This window comes from Nilaparvata lugens, chromosome 4 (genome assembly GCF_014356525.2).
Source record: "Nilaparvata lugens isolate BPH chromosome 4, ASM1435652v1, whole genome shotgun sequence".
Lineage (NCBI taxonomy): Eukaryota > Metazoa > Arthropoda > Insecta > Hemiptera > Delphacidae > Nilaparvata > Nilaparvata lugens.
The window spans coordinates 40,729,043-40,752,267 of NC_052507.1; the positions used below are offsets into that span (position 1 = coordinate 40,729,043).

The 23,225-nt window shown below is 33.1% G+C and overlaps 2 protein-coding genes across 4 annotated transcripts in view; both read left to right on the top strand.

The window, feature by feature from the left end:
- LOC120351176 lies at positions 1–22,641 on the top strand. Of its 3 annotated transcripts, none has more exons than XM_039427487.1 (2): positions 1–177; positions 17,968–20,657. In XM_039427487.1, exons 1-2 carry the CDS (start codon positions 149–151, stop codon positions 18,866–18,868), a joined length of 930 nt encoding a protein of 309 aa, XP_039283421.1. In that variant the 5' UTR covers positions 1–148; the 3' UTR covers positions 18,869–20,657. The 3 variants fall into 3 exon arrangements, with proteins under 3 accessions (XP_039283421.1, XP_039283420.1, XP_039283418.1); XM_039427486.1 differs by lacking the exon at positions 1–177 and adding an exon at positions 20,675–22,641 and having other exon boundaries at positions 17,093–18,658; XM_039427484.1 differs by lacking the exon at positions 1–177 and adding an exon at positions 20,665–22,641 and having other exon boundaries at positions 17,093–18,648.
- LOC111055741 (UDP-glycosyltransferase UGT5) overlaps positions 1–23,225 on the top strand; it is a 95,987-nt gene that overhangs the window by 216 nt on the left and 72,546 nt on the right. The gene's annotated exons all lie outside the window — the stretch shown is intronic.

A 23,225-nucleotide genomic window follows, 5' to 3' on the forward strand; every position in this document is an offset into this window, starting at 1 on the left:
CTTGATGGTTCAAGTTTTCTTGATTTGATTTTTCGTCAATATTTACTTGGTTGGTTATTTGATGAATACCGTACCGTATTCATCTTTGGCTCAGTAATATATGTTGATTGTTGACCTAATTTTTTAGTTCACAGTATTAAATTGTTGAATGAACCCGTTTCTTTTTGACAGTGTACGGTAGGCTATTTGATTTATTAGGTACCGTTAATATAGTAGGCGTAGTATATAATACTAGCAGGAACCCGTGCTTCGCAAGGATCTATTTTAAAACTTGACAAAATGAAAACTTGACGTAATGAAATTTTGAAGAATTGAAAATAGGCCTATAACCATTCTTGGTTAATCAAGAATCTATATGCAAAATTTCAAGTTAATTAGTCCATTAGTTCAGGCGTGATGATGCGTCAAACATAATTTTCCTATCCCGTACGTGCTCTTTACTTTATATAATTATTATAGATATAGTTAACGACTGCAAGAGATAGTTCTGTGGAACAGAATAGTGGTGAAACTATGATAGCGCCAGAAGTGTCTCAAACACAATAGTGTAGGTACTACATGAACTTTTTGAAAGTGATTAGAAACAGAACTAAATCCTTATCATTCTACCTTCATTTTAGAGAGGCTTTTGTTTGAGCCGAATGAAAATCTATTTATAAAAAAATGAATGTCTGTTTGTGTGTTTGTTTGTATGTTGATTTGTTCCCTGTAGACTTGAAAACTACTTGACAAAACGGCATGAAACTTTGGGAATATGTTGTGTGAATATTGGGGATGGTTTCTGAACAGAAATTTCAATAGGGGGGCTAATAGTAATCATTTATTAATCCATTTTGCAGACCTATGTTTTCGAAATTTTCGGCCGAGCGGCTACTGAAGAACGAAAAGATGATCATTATTTAAGATCATATTGTGATAATATGATTTAGCATCTAAAGTTACCAGCTGTAATAAACACATCACCCTGTGATAAATTGTGTACCGGTATTATTGGTACTGGTATTAAAAACGGTAGTTTAGAGTTGAAGTGTAGTTGATTGGTACCATAGTACAATAGTTGATTGGTACCTAGAAGACCTATATAAATAATCACTCCCCTATCATTGAGAAACTGGAAAATGTTGAAAAAAAATTATTCACCTAATGAAAGAGAGTTGTTCATATTGCATTCATTAATTACTGAAGAATGAAAGAATAATTTACAATTTTTTGAATCCAGCTTAGCTTATATTCATCCCAAAATGGAAAGAATATGGAATTCTGTGTGATTCATCGTACATCGCATATTTCCTGGACCATATATCGACAATCTACAGCTATGAAAACATTGAATATCAATATCTTAGCAATATCTTTGAAACACTGATTTAACCATTCTTTTATTTAATTCAAAACTTTACTGATAGATATTACTACCAATTGATTGAGAAGAATATGTTTTTGGAATAATGAATGCTGCATGACTAAGCACATAGGAAGTCCGTATTGAGATGTAAATGAAAATATTGATTGTCAGATAAATTTCATGATTCACCAAATAAAGTCAAGTGGGACATGAGATACATTGGCGGTACGAAGTTCGCCGGGTAAGCTAGTTGTAAATTAAGCATTATTATTAATAGTCAGCGCTGAAAAAGACAGACTCAATACTATAAATACTATACTATAAATATATACTATACTATACTATATATAGAATACTATAAATTCTATGAGGGACCAGTAAGCCATTAATTTTGAGTAGTTCAATTACTTCCATTATGTACACTGGATACATTATGGACAATCAAATACGTATGAAATTTAGTAGCTACCGTACAGAATAAAAAACTTTTGATTGCAGTGACCCCAACTACTATATTATGAATAACCATTTGGATCAAATATAAGGAATTACTCACATCTCTCATCAACTCGTAATTTTTATTCACAAAATATTAACAAAAAATATATATATATATTAAGTTATATTTAATAAACTCACGGCTAGTACTCAAGTTTGCCTTTTTCTGGCCATGCTACAAATATAAATGTAGGTATATGTTTGACATTTTGTTTCTGTAATCTTGTTGACTATTAAGAAAGTTTTCAATGTGATTTTTGATGGCAATAAAATTTGAAAAAAGAATTATCAACAAACTCCTATCCGAAGAAAATCTTTGTGCTCTGTTCTAATCGAAGTGTGTGAGATATACAGCTGATAGAAGGCGCAAACCAAACCGGCTAAGCATACAACAATGGAACAAACACGTGGCAAGCTCGCGCTCTCAATCAACGCAAAATCAATTCAATCAGCTGATTGATGAAATTGTTTTACGCTTTCCAATGATTACAACATAATTATGTTAGAGTATCATGTGTCAATTATCTCAGTTCCATATGGAGTTCACCTTACCATAAGGATACTCAATAGGATCCTTTTTCATCCTTTGAAATCCTTAGAGGCAAAATATCTCAAAATCCGTTCTTAGTGCGCGTCTATAGTGAGGTCCACGTTATAATGGCAGTGGATAAAGATAGAAGAATAGCGATGCCGATTCTATGCATTAATTAATTATATTTCTACACTGTCAAAAACATAATTGGCATCGTTGTAGACCTAGAAAAGGATAGTGCCAACGGCTTTGTCAAATGATAGACAAGGATAGCAAAACCAAAGTTTATCAAATACTGTCATTATAACGTGGACCTCACTATAGCATGTTTGAAGAATATTTGTGCAAAGTTTTAAGTCTGTATGCCAATTAGTTTGAGCTGTAGTGTGATCTTACATAAAAATTTTCGAAAAGTGCTCTCTCCTGAACCCCCCTGTGCTCCTGATCGGATTTTTTCTGCATATAGAGCTGATTTTTTTTTGTAGCTGAACAAACAAATTCCTCATGACTTTGCTGTGCAATAAGCGGTTAAAAAGTAAAATTTTTTGGGGGGCCCAGCTCCCTCAGGGGGGCAGATTTCTGAAAATCCTTTTGTAGTGGATGTTTTGAGGCTACCATAAACAATTGTGCGAAATTTAATGTTTTTAGGCTTAGTAGTTTGAGCTGTGGTGTGATTTCAGTTTGTCGGGGCTTAGCCTTTTATAGATATAGATAGTAGTAGTAGTAGTAGAAGAAGAAGAAGAAGAAGAAGAAGAAGAAGAAGAAGAGAAGAAGAAGAAGAAGATAGATAGATTACTATGTTGCTTTGGCCTGTGATCTGTATAAATATCCTGTAACAACTAAAGGTGCGTCCACACATGCCGAACCGAACCTCGAACCGCGCAGCAAACCGTGCATTCCTCCGAACATCTTGCCTTTCAACGAACATAAGCATAATTATGTTTTATAAAGTTAAAAATCATTCGCCGTACCGTACTCCGAACATATCTCTTCCCTAGTGGAAGAGATCCATAAAAATCGATAGAGAAACTCTATTGATATCAATATATGCTCATGGATATGTGCATATATAATGTGCATAGATATGTGCAAATATACATGTTCATGGAAATCAATAGAAGTTCATGGATATCAATACACATCACGGTAAATACAATCAATGAACTTCTATTGATATCACTGTACGTTCAGTGATATCAATAGGTGCTCATGGATATCAATAGAAATAATGGTAAATACAGTCAACGAAAATCTATTGTTATCACTGAACTTTTAGTGATATCAATAAAAGTAAATGGGCATCATTCGAAGTAAATACAAACAAATAGAAATCATGGTAAATACAGTCAATAAGCTTCTATTGATTATATAAAATCTTCATTGATATCAATAAGGGCAGGTTTCTGAGCTCTCAGGATGATATTACCCATGTTAACACACGCTATGTGAAAATCACGTTTCTTCACGTGAATAAAAAGTGAAAATGTTAAAAGTGGAAATCAATCATTTTTTCAACTCTCAATTCAGGCTTTCTGACCAACAGTTCGGATGTAACATCGAATTTCAACCCCTTTCTATCTGTTGCAAAATCGTTTACAACACACCGTTATTGAGATAAAAAAAAATTTCACGCCAATTAAATTTTTGATGGAAATTTTTTTTGAATTTTCCAAAAAAGTCTCACGTTAAACTTTCTGTTGATTCGGGTGTAGAAATGAATTTCCAGCACTTTTTGCCTCTTGCAAAAATCGTCTACAGGGCACCGTCAACAATATATAGACCTTTTGAGGTAATTTTAAATGCAGTTAGAAACAATAATTTTGGCAGATTTTCAATTTTCCCGGAACAATGTATTTTTGATGACTAATTCGGGTGTAGAAGTGAATTTCTAGCACTTTTTGTCTCTTGCAAAAATCGTCTACAATGCACTGTTAACGATTTTTAGACCTTTTGCGGTAATTTTAAATGCAGTTAAAAAACTTCGTAATAATTTTGGCAGATTTTCTATTTTCCCGAAACAATGTATTTTTGATGACTGATTCGGGTGTAGAAGTGAATTTCCAGCACTTTTTGTCTCTTGCAAAAATCGTCTACAATGCACCGTTAACGATTTATAGACCTTTTGCGGTAATTTTAAATGCAGTTTAAAACTTCGTAATAATTTTGGCAGATTTTCAATTTTTCCGGAACAATGTATTTTTATGATTCGGGTGTAGAAGTAAATTTCCAGCACATTTTGTCCCATGTGAAAATCCTGTCAGACGTGCCGTTAACGTGCTACTGACGTTTAAAATTTAAAATAAAATTTAGTTCATCATAAAAAATTCTGAAAAAAATCATGAGCCTTTCTGTTCATATTATCAACCTTGTCCTAGAATTTAAAATGATTCTATCCAAAATTGGAAAAGTTATAACACTTTTTCAAATTAGATCACAGTTTATGAGGAAAATCATGCAATATCTGGAATTACTCACATAGACTTTGAAATGATTTTTGGGGTTTCAATTCAAATAATAACAACCTACTATTTTATCATTTCCAATATTATTTCAGTGTCAAGCACAAATTTCCACCATAAAAAATCAATAATGTCCACCTGAAATTAATATCAAATGTTTTAATAACAGTAACATTGTCAATAATTTTGAAATTGCCACCATTGAATGAAAATATCGATATATTATCAATAATATTGATACTGTGGAATGGAAATATCAAAGTTTTAACAATCAATATATCATACCAATTCTAACTTTTTTCCCATTATTTTATTGCATTCAAAAATGTAGAAATCAGGATTGTATTCTACTTTTATGTATTTAAACTATGTAATTTGAATATCACATTTCCGAACAAAGATGTAGATTATGTTTGAGAATATGTAATTATTAATAGTCGATAATTATTATTTATCGATGTATTGATAATATTTTATCAACATTTTGGGTTTATCGATACAGTTTTATGATCATGAAGATGTGATGCACCATGCATTAGCATTTTGTTTTTTAGTAACGGACAACGGACCAACTGTTTTTGGAATGAGTTTTGTAGTTTGTAATTTTTGTGATTTTATCCAGGAAATATAGGTGAGTCGAGTGAATTTGTTTTTATTGATGTACCGTAAAATGAAAGAATAAATTTATTATAGGTCTAAATACTTATTTATTAAAATGATAATCTTCTCAAAAGACTATTATAGACCACGCATAACATAACCTCATAACACAACATTTAATACCGTATTATTTAAGGCATAACTTAATAATAATAAGAGAAAAGCCTCTTGAATTTATCATTGCTTGAAATAAGATGATTATTATTCTAGACACATTCCAGGGTTATGCAGGTACATATAAATTTAAATGTGTAACAAAACTTTTTATTTAGCCTAAGTAATAAATTGAAGTCACCACAAACTAATCTACACTCATGTTATTATAATGAACTTAATATCAATAATATATGACTGTGGATTGATAGATTAGAATTTATTCAGTTGTTTTCTGGACCAGCAGGCTTTATTTAGACTTTTTCCAGCAAGCAATTGATTCATTTATTTATATTAAGAGCTTTATATTTTATAATTCAGAAAATCTATTGGTGTAGTCCTCTCATTTTAGCAATATATATTTTATATAATAAGAGAGAGTGAGACTGCGTGTTTGCTACATGTGTGTTTTTTCAATTTTCCAGTCAAAAAATATTATTTGAAATATGTTTAATTATAAGTAAACTTTTGTTTCATCTCTGATAGGAGCTGTGGTGATGAAATTTTTCAACACAAAAGAAAAAGACATAGAAGCAGTAATCAAACACTGGCTGAAGTCTTCAAAAACTCGGTTTACCAGCAAAGAGAAATCTAAGTAAGTCTCAATTTTAATCAATTCAAAACAGAATATAAAGTCAAACAATTTTTTTCTATGGGTGATGTCCACATGAGCTCTAGGCTTGTGCTAATCATTATAAGTTAGTAATCATACTGGGTGAGTCATATGTATGGGAACCTTTCAATAATTTAGAGACTGTTGTAGATATAATACTGTAGCTTTCAGGATATGTTACTGGTCAAATACTCTAACTTTTGACATATGGTAAACTGAATTTCAACCCCTTCATAAGGGGTTGACTAGGTTCAGAATGTATAATATGGTGACTCAAGAGTTTTAACTGGAATATTTTTAATGTAAACGCCTATTGTGTGGTACATTATTTTAAAGGGCTTTTTAAAACAAGAAACATAACATCAATTAAAATGTACTATGAAACTTGAATCCAAAACGGTGGCTGATTGAAGTTACAGTTTGTAAAGAAATGAGGGGTTGTAACTCAAATATTTTTAATATTAACACCCATTGTGTGATACATCATTATAAAGGCCTTTTTAAAACTAGAAAGATAACATCAATAAAAATCTTCTATGATACTTTTATCCAAAATGGCGGCTGATTGAATTTTATCAATTATTTATTTAAAAACCAAAACTTCAATCAGCCGCCATTTTGGATAAAAGTATCATAGAAGATTTTTATTGATGTCATCTTTCTCGTTTTGAGAAGGCTTTTAAGATAATCCACAATGGGTATTTACATTTAAAATCTTCGAGATACAACCCCCAAGTCACCCCCTTGTGAGGGGTTGAAATTCAGTTGTATGTCAAAAGGTGGAGTATTCGACCAATAACTTATCCTGAAAGTTACAGTATCTACAACAGTCTCCAACTTATTGAAGGGTTGAAGATTGTGATGTTTATATAAATATTATTATTGAAAATAAATTCAATTTTAATATAAATTATTGTTGTTTAACCATCTTATTAAAGCAAAAATCTCCCTATTGGCCATCCAGACATTTATGGTTTTTTCCCATTGGTGATGCAAAGCTAATACAAGCAAATGGCTGATACAAAGTCCAACAGCTGGAAAAAGAAGCTTACATGAAAAATATTTACAATTTGTCAGCTGTTGAATGATTACAAATGAAAATGAGCTTTTTTTATTATAGTGTCCAGCTGTTAGATTGCATATATCACTTACTAGGAAAAATCCATTTGTCTGAATAGGACTTTATAGTTGAATTTAATTTTTATTCAGTTTTGTGTAAAATTATTGTAAAGTTAGGGTAGAGAATTTACTTCACATTATATTGTGGTTATTCAAAAGTTTTATAAGATTTATAGTTTTTTAATGTAAAAATAAAGAATTGAGAAGGTTATTTATTCAGAATAATTAAGGTGATCCTTCTCCATCTTTTCACAATAAAATATTGTAAAAATGAAAAATGTATTTTAAAAACGTTATTTCCATGTGAATTTTTGGAAATTTTCATGCGAAAGAAATTACCAAATGTGGGACAAGAAATGTAGAAAAACCCGTTTTATTCATGTTATTTTCTGAGAGTTCAGTAAGTTATACATGTTCAGTATAACGTGAAAATGTAGAAACAAAAAAAAACGTTATTTTCAAGTTTCAGTCTCATGTACTTTTCACGTGAAAAGTTGGAACATTTACACTTTTTTCACATGAGAAAAATGGGATTTTCTCGACTTTTCCACCAGAATATGACGTTATAATGTAAAACTGTGAGGACATAATTTTCACGTGAAAAAAACGCTCTTGTGTTATCTTGGACTTCCCTTTCAGGAGAGGGAGAGTCATGCATATTTAAATACATTTTTAGGTTATTAAATAAATTTGCTAGCAGATTAATTCAGGAAATAAAATCCTTATTTTCTAATTTGTAAAGATTGTATACTTTGAACTGTTACTTGTTCTAGAAATGTTCAAACACCGGATCCTGGAGGAAAATCTGAATGCTTCAAAAATTGAGATTGAATTGAGGTGCAGTAACATAAACCAGTATGTAGCTCAAAAAATTGCTACTTTAAACAGGAAGAGATTAAAATATTCTGGAGCACCACAATAAGGACCTTTCTTAATAGATAAATTACATGCATATGAGTTATTTTAATAAACAAACTTCTCACATTATTTATGTCTTAACTATTTACATCCCTTAATTTTTCATCAATATGTCAATAGACATCTATTCACTGAATCCAATTCACTTATATTAATTATAGATAATTAAACAGGTATACTCTCTTGTCTAATGCCAGTTGCAGCTGGGTTAAAATATTATAATCCTTGCAAATGTTATCTTCATCCTAAGCTGCTCTCCTAGATTTAAAAGAGGATTTTTTCTATAAAGGAGACAGGCTGCTTATAGATGGCTATTGATCTGTATTGATATCAATACAGCTGGTTATGTATTGATATCCATGGCTACCTATTGATGTGTATTGATATTATTAGGTATTTGGGCCAATACACATCAATACATATCCATGGAAATGTATTGATGTGTATTGATATCAATACAGCTGGTTATGTATTGATATCCATCATGGATATGTATTGATTTGTATTGATATCAATAGGTATTTGGGCCAATACACATCAATACATATCCATGGATACCTATTGATGTGTATTGGCCCAAAACCTATTGATATCAATACTTTTTTTTATTGATCACTTCCACTAGGGATGCTCTTAGATGTCAATATGTTTATATTATTAGTAATGTTTTGATTCTTGAATAATTAACACAAATAATGGAAATAATTATTTATACTATTAATTTTTATAATGAAATGTAAATTCGAATATGTTTCTAATAAATTAGCAAAAATAACAAATTGCTTATTTTTAATTCAATATCCCAACCTGTGCAAGGGATGTCTTAAGGGTGTGCAAAGGCTAAAAATAAACTTTCTACTCGTGATATTTTTCAAAGTTTTTCGATTTGTATATCATTAGGCTATCAAAATGAAAAAGTTTTCTAAGGAAAACATTTTTTTCTGATCATTAATTTTTGAGATATGAGCGCCTGAAGTTTGAATTTTTGGGACAGAACATTTCAAATTCGGTAAGAGATACATCCATGAGATTTAGAGGATGGATTCTTCATGGCTTTGTTGATCTAGTAAAACAAAACTTTTCTGAAAATATGAGTTTTTAAAAAGTTATTCAATTTACCAAAAATAACTCAACAAAAAGTTATTTTTAGTAAATTGAATAACTATCTTAAAAATTGATATTTCCATAAAATTTTTGTTTTACTAGATCAAGAATACCATAAAGAATCTATCCTTCAAATCTCATGTATTTATCACTTACCAAATTTGAAATGTTCTGTCCCAAAAATCTAAACTTTAGGCGCTCATATCACAAAAAGTAATGATCGAAAAAAAATGTTCTCCTTAGAAAACTTTTCATTTTGATAGCTTAATGATATACAAATCGAAAAACTTTGAAAAATATCACCAGTAGAAAGTTTATTTTTAGCCTTTGCACACCCTTAAACTGAACTTACTAACTGAACTGAAAATTTAAATAGAATAAATTTTAATTGAACTGAAATTGTAATAAAATGTGCACTATGTGAACTGCTCTGCTCGAAACCACTCGGTTGACTGGAGACATGTGTACGCTCTCATGCCTGCTCTAGTATATCGAACCGCCCGGCAACCAAGCGACAACCGAGCGGTTGGACTGAAAACTACAACCGCCGCGATTCGCCGGCGACTACTAAAACCGAGCGTTGCATGGGTACGGCACCACGTGTTTCCCTATACCTGGCAACCGCTCGGTTGGTCAACCGAGCGTAAATCGCTGTCATGTGAACAGGCTCTTATTCCTATAGTGAAGTCCACGTTGTAATGGCAGGGAAGAAAGATAGGGAAACAACGTTGCCGATCCTCTGTCTTTTAAATGCCTTCTATAGACGGTAGCTGATACAGGTTTATTGATGTAATATTAACTGTTAATTCTTGTTTGAAATAATCAATTTAATGTTAATATGTTTCAATAATTTCATAAAGAATTTTCATAATTAAGATGAAATATTTTTTTAATTAATTATTAACTCTACATTGTTGAAAGACCTGGCAATAGAACAAAGCGAGAAAGAGATAGCGCTATCCGCTTTGTTGAATGATAGACAAGGATAGCAATACCATTGCTAATCAAACACTGCCTTTATAACGTGGACCTCACTATAATCCGGGTGACCGGAGGTTTGGGACCATGTATTTTGCCACTTCCTAGGAAAAAAGGTATTTTGTCACCAATTCTGAGGTCTACCTGGAGATGATTAGCAAATAATGATCGCCTATTCGACACGTTCGCACGTTTCTGTCACTGTATGAAAACTGTTTATAGATTCATTTCTAGAATTATGAGTAGATAAACAGGCTATTGTTATAACTCAATATCAAGTATTGGCTTCTTGAAACTATATACTAGCATTATCTATTTTATCTTCCATCCAAACAATTCTATAAACTTTCAATTGAACATTCTCATTTGCTCCTCATTTTGTATAATTTTCAATAAAAGTCATTTGCCATCCGTGAAATAAAATTCAAACTAGAAATTATTTTTTCCTGAATAACGGAAATAATAATTCAACTTTAAAATGCAAATTGATAAATATATAAAGTATATTGAATGAATATTTAGATATAGGTGAATACAGGCCTGCAACTGAATTCAATTAAGGAGGAAGAGAATTTATTCGATTCAATTCACAATACAAGACACAAGATACATTACATAGACAACATACCTAAAAACAAAATTGTGAATATTTTCACAAAATTAAATATGAATATTATCACAACATTAATTGCTGATTCTATGTGATCAACGCCTGTGTCGAACAACAATTGTTGAACATTAATGTCCAACCACTTGTAGGAGGTACCTGATTTTACTGCAAAAAGCCTCCCTCTCACCGTTTTGTCGCAAAAGTTGTTGATAACAAAAATCATTGGTCCTAAAAGTTCCTAGCATCTTCGAATAGTATGGTGCTTCTAAATAATTAGTGCTTCTATTAGTATAGTGCTTTTACTTCTTATGCGGGTTTATTCAATATACATTTCCGGAATGCAGAATGTTCAACGCATCATCAGAATATCAGATATGAACTAAAGAGCTAATTAAAAACTTAAAACTTTGAATTTTGATTAAAGTTTCTGAATTTACCAAGGATGGTTATAGTCCTATTTCTATGTTCATCAATACAGTGTCTATTCATAATTCTAATTTTAATGGTTATTAAAACTACCTAATTCATTGAATTTGTGATTCAAAGTGTATGTAGCGATAAAAGCCCAAACAATAGCTTAAGTGTTTTCAGCGAGTGCATTCGTGACTCAGGGGTAACGGGCCTTGTGAAAGGTAGGTTGTGGGTTTGAATCCAACCACAGTCGATTTTTTTACTGAGATGAAGTTTCAATTTCAATGAAGATTATATTCGCAATTTTGTCAATTTATATATATATATATAAATTATATTATATATATATATATATATATATTATATATATATATATATAATAGGAATGATAGTAAACACGACATAAGTATATAATACCTTAAGAAAGGTTTTTAATAACTTGAACTATACAGGTTTCGAATTGGAATGAGTTTGTTTGGAGACTTAGTAACAGTAATAACAAATTCAAAACATATGTTGTTATACTACATTCTTCCCCCCAAATCTAGTGTCTTTTGAGAACCTAAATTCTCAGACAACTATAATTAAGTTTGGAAATCATGCGAGACCCCGATGGTGGAGGGGTTAGTGAAATTTCTAGTACTATTCTAGTGGTGAGGAATCCGAAATAAAAATCATTTGACGATTGATTGCCTCTATATTAAATATTTAAATTCAAACAACACTTTACAATAAATACTTTCTTCAATTAAAGATTATGTTTGTCTTTAAGAGACCAAATTTAATTATTTTTACGTCTTTAAGAGACCAAAATTTAAGGGACACATTGAATTCTGGTGGGGAAAGATCAAGTACTCATCTTGTAGTTGTCGTCGCGATGTCCGGAGTCCCTGGCGGAGATAGATGAAGGGTGAAGATGATTAGTCGTCCTCCAGGAATGTTCAGGCGTCGCGGCGACAGATCCAAAAGGGAGTTAGTCTTGTTCTCTCCTCATCAGCGTTCAATGACGTACGATTCCATCCATGGTTGGAAGAAGTCGCCGGCCCTTTTACAATGGAAATTCTCAGCCCGATACAGAAACCCCAAAATGGGTATTGAAGATGCGTAGTATAGAGGGAATCAATCGTCAATTATCTCAACTATCCCATAGCTATAAGGGGGACTTTACTTCTAAATATTATTCTTACATTAAATGTCCGATTTACTTGGACAATCAATCTCCTGGAGAGAATGAGAATGTACCCCCAAACGAAAACATATTACTGGAACTTGTAAGAAAATCTCAAGAAACAGTTAACACTATGACAGCTGGGATTAGAATGATAGCTCTCCTAGTTTTCAGAGGCTTCCAGACTGATCAGTTTTGCCATCATCATTTAAAATATTTACCCGATCGCCTGTGAATTTCTCTTCGCCCACTCTCTTTCTGCTCAGTAAATAAGGAAGGTGATACGTTCAAGCAAGAAGGAAACTAGGAGAGAAAAGTTATTTCCCTTTTGCAAGTTTAGAACTATGGGATTGAATCAGCATACTTCTGGCGTCTAAATCCATCGTGAGAATAGATAATTCCAAGTGGGATCGTGGGAACCAAGGACTTTAATAAGATTCTGATCATAATTATAACGATTTTAGAAATGCTGGCTAAGTTGCCAATGAACAAGAATAAATTTACTATCTTCATGGGAACTGAAAACTACTAACTTAACATAGAATAAATTCCATTTAATAACTCAAAATTTTGGTACACAAAGAGTTAATGAATGTAGTCATTCAAATAATTAGGAGTCTTCTATTTCTAAAACTTCTTCTTGGATATGTATTTTGGTTTTCTTGTCCAGTAGTCTGTATTGTTCTAGATGCTCAACTATCGTCATCGCCCTCTATAGTAGCCGCTTAATAATGTTGAAGCTTTTTCTCTCATTATTAGAAAAAAATATAACAAAGAAAAATGGCCAATTTACATGTGGCCGTATATGGCTAATAACTAGAATAAACAGTTGTCTAGGTTGTAAGCTCTCGGCAGTAGTACTAGTTTCGTTCTCTTGGTTTTGGGTTGCTCGAGGATTATGGAAGTATTCAAGTTCAGGTTCGGAAGATGGTAATTGAGAATTTTCATCATTTTCAGAATCGGTTTGTTCTTCGTGATCTCTGTTTTCGTACTCTCCAACTGGAGCAAGAAGACGTGTTGATACTGTGGTTTCTCTTCCATCAGGTAGCTTTACATGTGCATACTCAGCATTTCCATGTAGAAGTTGGACCTCTTCAACAAGTGACTCCTATTTAGATGTTCGATTGATTTTTTTTGAATACACAGGGCCGGAATTGAGAAGCCAAGAAGGAGCTGAAACACCATTGTTTCCAGATGTACGTGGGTGTAAGAACATATGCTCATGAGGAGTTTGATTTGTGGCTGTGCAAAGTAATAATGTTCTTGTTGAGCTAAGAGCATCTTCTAAAACTGACTACCATTGATTTATTTCTAAATTAAGTGAATTTAATACTAGCTCAATCGTTTTCCATAGAATGCCATTATATCTTTCAACCTGTCCATTACCTGCTTGGTTGTAAGCAGTGGTTCTGCTAGTTGCAATTCCATGCGAGTTTAGGTAATTTTTCAAGTCTTGACTCATAAATGATGTTCCTCTGTCCGAATGTGTGTAACTAGGAACCCCAAACGTAGAAAACAGGGTTTTCAGTTTTGATTTAACTGTAGATGATGACATGTCTGGACATGGGAAAGCAAAAGGGAACCGTGAAAACTCATCTACTATTACCAATAAATAACGATTTTGACTTGATGAAGGCAGAGGGCCTTTGAAATCGATATTTAGCCGTTCAAATGCAGAAGTGGCTTTAATCGGAGTCCCTTTGTGTTTGAAGAATTTGGGCTTGACAGCAGCACACACTTTGCAGGAGTTTGTTATGCCTCTGATTTCATCAATTGAGTAGGGTAAGTTTTTACTCCGAACCCAGTGGTACAACCGTGTTATGCCTGGGTAGCATAGAGACTCATGTAAATCAACTAATAGATTTTTCTGATTTTGGATTGAAGAACATACTCTAGACAGAGCATCAGCAGCCATATTATCTTTGCCAGGTCTATATACAATATCGTAATGAAAACAAGACAGTTCCAGTTTCCACCTCATTATCTTTTCATTTTTCACTTTACCATGACGGTTGTTATCAAACATAAAAGCTACCGACCTCTGATCAGTAATTAGCTTGAAATGTTTGCCAACCAAGTAGTGACGTCATTTTTGCAGTTCTTCTACATGATTGTAACCCTGCTTTAGACAAGGGAAATGCAGTACGGGCAAGAGGAATCACCTTAGTGGCATAATCTGGTATTAGTGATGCATAATGTGAAAACATACCAAGGGTCCTCCTCAGCGATGCAGTGTCTCTAGGCGGAGGTAAATTTTTCAGTGGTTCCAATCGGCTGGGGTCAGGCTTGATAGTTTTGATAGATATATGATAGCCCAGCATGTTTATCGATTTCAGTGAAAATGAAGACTTCTCATTATTGATAGTTAGGTTGTATTTGTTTGCAGCGTTGATAAACTTTTTCAAGTTTATATTGTGTTGCTCCTGTGTTTTGCCACAGATTGTAACATCATCAAGGTAAGCATAAGTGTCTTGTAGCTGTTCAGACCGTATAACTTGGTCAATTACACGTTGGAACACTGCCACTCCATTAGTGACCCCAAACGGAATGCGTTTAAACTGGTAGAGTTGACCACATGCCTGAAATGCTGTGTAGTGCTTTTCTTCTTTCCTTATCGTAATTTGGTGGTATGCACTTTTCAAGTCGATAGTACTGAAGAACTCATAATTTGCAACCTTGTTTACAATATCATCGATTCTTGGTAGTGGGTAAGCATCCAGTAATGTAAAACGATTCATAGTTTTGGAGTAATCAATGACCATTCTTTTTCTATGATTTTCATTTGTAACCACTAATGCTTGAGCTCTCCATGGAGAAATGCTGGGCTCTATAACATCGTCTTTAAGCATTTTACTTACTTCATTTTCAATAAACTTCAAATCATCTGTACTGTGTCGATGATATTTGATTGCAATTGGTTTACATTCCGGTTTTAAATTAGAAAACAATGACACCGGTTCTACAGTTGAGGCTGCCACGCTGCATACGGTTAACTGCGGCTTTTTTCCACCAAAAACTACTTTAATACTTTCATGGTTTTTCAAAATATCATGTCCAACAATTATATCCGCACAAAGCTCTGGTAAGACCGAAAGATTTGCTTGTTTGTAACAGTGATCAAGAATGACAAGATCTACTAAGCATTGTCCTGTTATATTGGATGTAATATTGATGTAGTCGCCATTGATACAGTACCACTACCTGGTCTTATAGGAAGACCTAGGTTAAGAGCAGTAGAATTGTTTATAAAACTCAGAGAACTCCCTGTATCTATCAAAGCAGAGACAGATTTTCCATTAACCAGGGCTTGTACTGTACTCTTTGTCAATCCTCCGGGCGAAGCTGCTAGGTCAATAGAGTTCATAATATCTTTCGATTTTTTTGATTGTTTAATTTGTAATTTACTCGACCTGCAGACCTTAGCAAAGTGCCCCTGTTTTCCACAATTATGACAAATTGTATTTTTAGCTGGGCAGCTGACCCGAGGATGTCTCAGATTACCACAAAAATAGCATTTTTCATTAGCAGCAGCTAATAAACAGTTTTCTGAATCAGTATTCTAATTGCTTGCTTGAGTATTTTGGGAAGAAGTTGCATTTAATTGGGATGAAGATTGGAAAGCTAATGATTGTGCATATGCAAGTTCCAGGGATCTGGCTTGACTATATGCCTCTTCTAGTGTTAATGCAACATTCTCTAGTAAACGCTGGCGAATTGTAGGAGACTTCATTCCAGCAATAAATGTGTCACGAATATAATCATCCCTATTTCTTTCAGCTGTCACAGCTTTAAACTCACAGTCCTTACTTAATAGTTTTAAGGCATGAAGATATTGATCAATAGTCTCATCAGGCTGTTGTTGACGTGCAGATAGTTTATGTCTTGAAAATATTTCATTTACAGGTTTTACATAGATTCTCCTTAAAGTAGATATAGCATCATTATACGTACCACTTTCGCTTATGTACTCATAAATATCTGGAGTGATGAAGTTGATAAGTGTTTTGAGCTTTTCAGAGTCTGATGATTGTGGAGCAATACTGGTAATGAAGTTCTAAAAAGTTTTGTGCCAATGTGTCCATTCCTTGCTTGCAGTTGATAAGTTTGGATCCACACTTAACTTGTCTGGCTTCAGTATCGTATTCATTTTACAATATCAAGTTATTAAAATTGTAATAGGAATGAGAGTAAACACGACCTAAGTATTTAATACCTTAAGAAAGGTTTTTAATAACTTGAACTATACAGGTTTCGAATTGGAATGAGTTTGTTTGGAGACTTAGTAACAGTAATAACAAATTCAAAACATTTATGTTGTTATACTACAAGCCTATAGACTGTCAAATAGTTGGAAATTATAACTTTAACACTTTTATCAAAGATATTGTGGAACTTCTCCATATTAAGATAAAGAAAGGAAAAAAGATGTTGTCGAATTCCACTATAACATTTTTATTCACCAAAACACAGTGAATAAAAATGTTATAGTGGAATTCGACAACATCTTTTTTCCTTTCTTTATCTTAATTATAACTTTGATGAAACTGTACAGACCACGGAAATTGAAATCCCCGAGTAAAATTCCAAGTGTGAAATGACGTTACTAAACATAACAGGATGGGGGCATACGCTTCATTACACAAGGGTTGGGAATGTGCTAAATACACCTGCCAAAGGGTCTCACAGTTTTATTTTTCTCCCTTGACCGTACCATGCCCCCATTTAGATAGGTTTTACCCGAAAATGTTTTTCGTGAAAACTGTGCTTGAACAAAATTCATTAGTGAACAGGAATGATTCTATATATGTTGAACAATGCATTCAGTACATAATAACAGGAGAAATGCGATGCACTTAATTTTTGTAGTTGATTATTCAAGAATTCCCAAGAGGAGTCATTTGACTAGTATTGAACTTTAAATTTTTTCAGGAAAACTGTGCTTTTACAAAATTCATTAGAGACTATGAATGATTCTCTATATGTTTAACATCGCATTCGGGACATAATAACACAAGAAGTGCAATGCACTTGACTTTTGTGGTTTATTATTCAAGAATTCCCCAGACTACTACTATTAACGATATTAAACCTTTGAAAATTTTTTCCTTGGAAAATGTGTTTGTACAAAATCCATTCGAGATCAGGAATGATTCTATATATGTTGAACATTGCATTCAGTCCATAATAACAAGGGGAATGCAATACACTTGACTTTTTTGTGATGTAACATTTTGTGATGATTCCGGTTGTGTTATGAACAGAATGTCTTTTACTTTTACGATAGAACCATGGGTTTTCATTCTGGAACAATATTTTGCTACAAAATCGTACGCAAGTGTAAAAGAAGTATTTCAAAATAAATTTGTTGGTGTACCTACAGAAAAAATGTCAATTTCTAGGTTAGCAGACCGATTTCGAGAGACAGGTAGTGTTTGTGACAGAAAACGTAGTCGTCGATCAACTGTCTTGACAGATGACGTTTTAGAGGATGTGAAAACAAGATTGGTGAATTCTCCACGGAAAAGTTTACGAAAACTTTCCTCACAAGTTGGTCTATCATATTCGAGTGTTCATAAAGCTGCTAAAAAATTAAATATGTATCCGTATTGCATACGATTAGTCCAAGAGCTTCAACCTCCAGATTTAAACAAGCGATTGCAATATTGCCGTTGCTTTAGGTCATTCTTAAATGATAATGGAATCGAATCTTTGAACACAGTGTTCTTTAGTGACGAAGCTTGGGTTCATCTAGACGGTTATGTGAACAGTCAAAACTGTCAAATTTGGGCAACTGAAAATCCTAACGCTGTTCAGGTAAAATCTTTACATCCTGCAAAAATTGGTGTGTGGTGTGCAATATCTCGTCAGCATATAGTCGGACCCATATTCTTTGAACAGACTGTGAATGGTGAAGTGTACAGGAATATTGTGCGTCAATTTGTGGCTCTACTGGAACCTCAAGAAAGATATTGCTGGTTTCAACAAGACGGCGCTACCTGTCACACGTCTCGAGAAACCATGGATTTTCTGCAAGAGTTCTTTGGTGATGGAATAATAAGCAAGGGTTTATGGCCTCCAAGGTCTCCAGACCTCACATCCCCTGATTACTTTTTGTGGGGCTACATTAAGTCTGAGGCCTTCAAAGACAATCCTCACAATATTGATGAACTGAAAGCCAATATTACAGACTTAATCACGAATATTTCCAATATAACTCTGAAAAAGGTATCTGCTAATATGGTGAAAAGAGTCCGAGCATGTATAATCTCAATGGGTGGACATTTTGAGCATATGGTGTAATAATTTTGAGTAACTAAGAAATGTGAGTAATAAAATATCAATTTTCTTTTGTAAATAACAAATATTATTTTTTTATTAATACCCAAATTTCTGTTTATAAATTACATCAAAAATTGGGTAACAGGACTGAAAAATCATTCTGTATATATGTTTACCAAAGCATTCAGACTATAATAACAGAGTAAATGCGTTGCACTTGACTTTTGTGGTTGATTTTTCAAGAATTCTTCATAGTATCACTATTACCAATATTGAACTTTGAAATTTTGAAAATGTGCTTGTACAAAATTCATCCGAGATCAGGAATGATTCTCTATATGTTTATCATTGCATCCAGTAGATAATAACACAAGAAATGCAATGTACTTGACTTGCGTGGTTGATTATTCAAGAATTCTTCATAGTATCAGTATTACTAATGTTGAACTTTGATTTTTTTTCTCGAAAACTGTGCTAGTACGAAATTCATTCGAGATCAGGAATGATTCTATTTTAATGATATATTATGTTAAACATTGTATTCAGTACATAATAACAGGAAAAATGCAATGCACTTGAATTTTGTGGTTGATTATTCAAGAATTCTTCATAGTATCACTATTACTGATAAAGAACTTCGAAATTTTTTTTTCGTGAAAACTGTGCTTGTACAAAATTCATTCGAGATCAGGAATCATTCTCTATATATATATGTTTACCATTGCATTCAGTTCAAAGTAACAGGAGAATTGCAATGCACTTGACTTTTGTGGTTTATTATTCAAGAATTCCCAATAGTATCACTATTACTAATATAGAACTATGAAATATTTTTCGTGAAAACTGTGCTTGTACAAGATTCATCCGAGATCAGGAATGATTCTACTGGGTGATTAATTATTAGTCCTGTTACCCTATTTTTAATACATATTAATTCTTCCCTAATAAAGGGAAATTTTGTTTTGCTGTACGAAGTTGGTAGTCCTACTTACTCAGTAGACACAAGGCAGTGCGAGTTTATTATCCTTAAGCTGTGTAACATTTTGTGATGATACCGGTTGTGTTATGAACAGGATGTCTTTTACTTTTACGATAGAACCATGGGTTTTCATTCTGGAACTATATTTTGCTACAAAATCGTACGTGAGTGTAAAAGAAGCATTTCAAAATAAATTTGTTGGTGTACCTATGCCAGAAAAAATGTCAATTTCTAGGTTAGCAAACCGATTTCGAGAGACAGGTAGTGTTTGTGACAGAAAATGTAGTGGTCGATCAACTGTCTTGACAGATGATGTTTTAGAGGATGTGAAAACAAGATTGGTGAATTCTCCACGGAAAAGTTTACAAAAACTTTCCTCACAAGTTGGTCTATCATATTCGAGTGTTCATAAAGCTGCTAAAAAATTAAATATGTATCTGTATCGCATATGATTAGTCCAAGAGCTTCAACCTCCAGATTTAAACAAGCGATTGCAATATTGCCGTTGGTTTAGGTCATTCCTAAATGATAATGGAATCGAATCTTTGAACACAGTGTTCTTTAGTGACGAAGCTTGGGTTCATCTAGACGGTTATGTGAACAGTCAAAACTGTCAAATTTGGGCAACTGAAAATCCTAATGCTGTTCAGGTAAAATCTTTACATCCTGCAAAAATTGGTATGTGGTGTGCGATATCTTGTCAGTGTATAGTCAGACCCATATTCTTTGAACAGACTGTAAATGGTGAAGTGTACAGGAATATTGTGCGTCAATTTGTGGCTCTACTGGAACCTCAAGAAAGATATTGCTGGTTTCAACAAGACAACTGGCCTCCAAGGTCTCCAGACCTCACATCCCCTGATTACTTTTTGTGGGGCTACATTAAGTCTGAGGCCTTCAAAGACAATCCTCACAATATTGATGAACTGAAAGCCAATATTACAGACTTAATCACGAATATTTTCAATATAACTCTGAAAAAGGTATCTGCTAATATGGTGAAAAGAGTCCGAGCGTGTATAATCTCAATGGGTGGACATTTTGAGCATATGGTGTGATAATTTTGAGTAACTAAGAAATGTGAGTAATAAAATATCAATTTTCTTTTGTAAATAACAAATATTATTTTTTTATTAATACCCAAATTTCTGTTTATAAATTACATCAAAAATTGGGTAACAGGACTAAAAAATCATCCTGTATATATGTTTACCAAAGCATTCAGACCATAATAACAGGATGCACTTGACTTTTGTGGTTGATTATTCAATAATTCTTCATAGTACCACTATTACTGATATTGAACTACAAAATTTCTTTCCTTGGGAAATGTGTTTGTACAAAATTCATTCTTGATCAGGAATGATTTCATAAATTTCCATTGCATTCAGTGCATAATAACAGGGAAAATGCCATGCACTTGATTTTTGTGGTTGATTATTCAAGAATTCTTCATAGTACCACTATTACTGACATTGAACTTTGAAATTTCTTTTCGTGAAAACTGTGCTTGTACAAAATTCATTCTAGATCAGGAGTAATTCTATATATGCATTGCATGCAGTCCATTACAACAAGAGAAATACAATGCACTTGACTTTTGTGGTTGATTTTTCAAGAATTCCCCTGAGAACCACTATTACTGATATTGAACTTTGGAATTTTTTTGTGAAAACTGTGCTTGTACAAAATTCATTCTAGATTAGAAATGATTCTATACATGTTTACCATTGTATTCAGTCAGAGAACTCAGTCATTGTATTCATAACAGAGAGAAATGCAATGCACTTGACTTTTGTGGTTGAATTTTTCAAGAATTCTTCATAGTATCACTATTACCAATATTGAACTTTGAAATTTTTTTTCGTGAAAACTGTGCTTGTACAAAATTCATTCAAGATGAGGAATTATTCTCTATATGTTAAACATTACATTCAGTTGTGGTTGATTTTTTAATAATTCTTCATAGTATCACTATAACTAATATCGAACTTTGAATTTTTTTCATGAAAACTGTGCTTGTACAAAATTCATTCAGTTCAAGAATGATCCTATATATGTTCAACATTGCAGTCAGTCTAAAATAACATGAGAAATGGGATGCGATTTTGTGTTTTTGCGTGATTATTCAAGAGAACTACTATCACTAATATTGAACTTTCAAATTTTCCCGTGAAAGCTGTGCTTGCATAATTCATTTGTGGTTGAAGATGATTCAATAGAACATGTTTTTGACACAGATACAGTATTTTATTCATTCAACATAATACAAAAATTATTTTCACCATCACGCCTGTATATACTGCCTGCATGAACTGCAGAAAAGAGATACAATTGCACAATATAAGAATGATTTATCCCAGAAATAGTTAATAAACAAATTATATAGTCTGATGGTACATTTTGGTATCGATAAAAATTCCATTAATTGAAATGAATTGTTAGGTCTCAGTTAGGAAAACAAAAATATTTGTCACCAATAGTACTATCAGTTGATGATATAGATAAGACAATAACGACTAGAAAGGCAAAGATTATTGATAACAATTTGAAATGAATATCGTTTTCTCAATTATTTAATAAAATAATAATATTGTGTGAATTTGAAGTTAGGTTCTTTGTAAACAACGCTTGTCGGCAATATCTATAACTCTCTAAGTAGTATAAAAAGGGCGACTCTGGGGCACAAGTGCCCCAGAATCGCCCTTCACCTCAAGGTCATCCAGGTCAACCAAACCTAACCTCAAGGTCATCTAGGTCAACCAAACCTAACCTCAAGGCCATCCAGGTCAACCACACCTAACCTCAAGGCCATCCAGGTCAACCACACCTTACCTCAAGGCCATCCAGGTCAACCACACCTAACCACAAGGTCATCCAGGTCAACCACACCTTACCTCAAGGCCATCCAGGTCAACCACACCTAACCACAAGGTCATCTAGGTCAACCACACCTAACCTCAAAAGAAAAAAAAATTAAAAAAAAATAAATTTAAAAAAAAATAATAAAAAAAAATAAAAAAAAAAAAAAAAAAAAAAAAAATGAAAAAAAAATTAAAAAAAAAATTAAAAAAAAATTAAAACACATAAAATCAGGAATAAATGGGAAAAAAGGGGGAAAAAAAACTTGGGGCTCTGAACTCTGAACTTGGGGCTATGAACTCTGAACTTGGGGCTCTGAACTCTGAACTCGGGCTCTGAACTCAGGGACCTGAACTCAGGCTCTGAACTCTGAACTTGGGGCTCTGAACTCAGGGCTCAAATGTCCTGCATCATTGAAAATGTCTGTCAACGAGATAATACCATGAGTTCCTCCTCCTCAAGCTCAATCACTACATCCCTCAGACATAGCTCACTGTTTGACAACATGTCGCAGTAGACGGAAAACTTCTCAGTGCT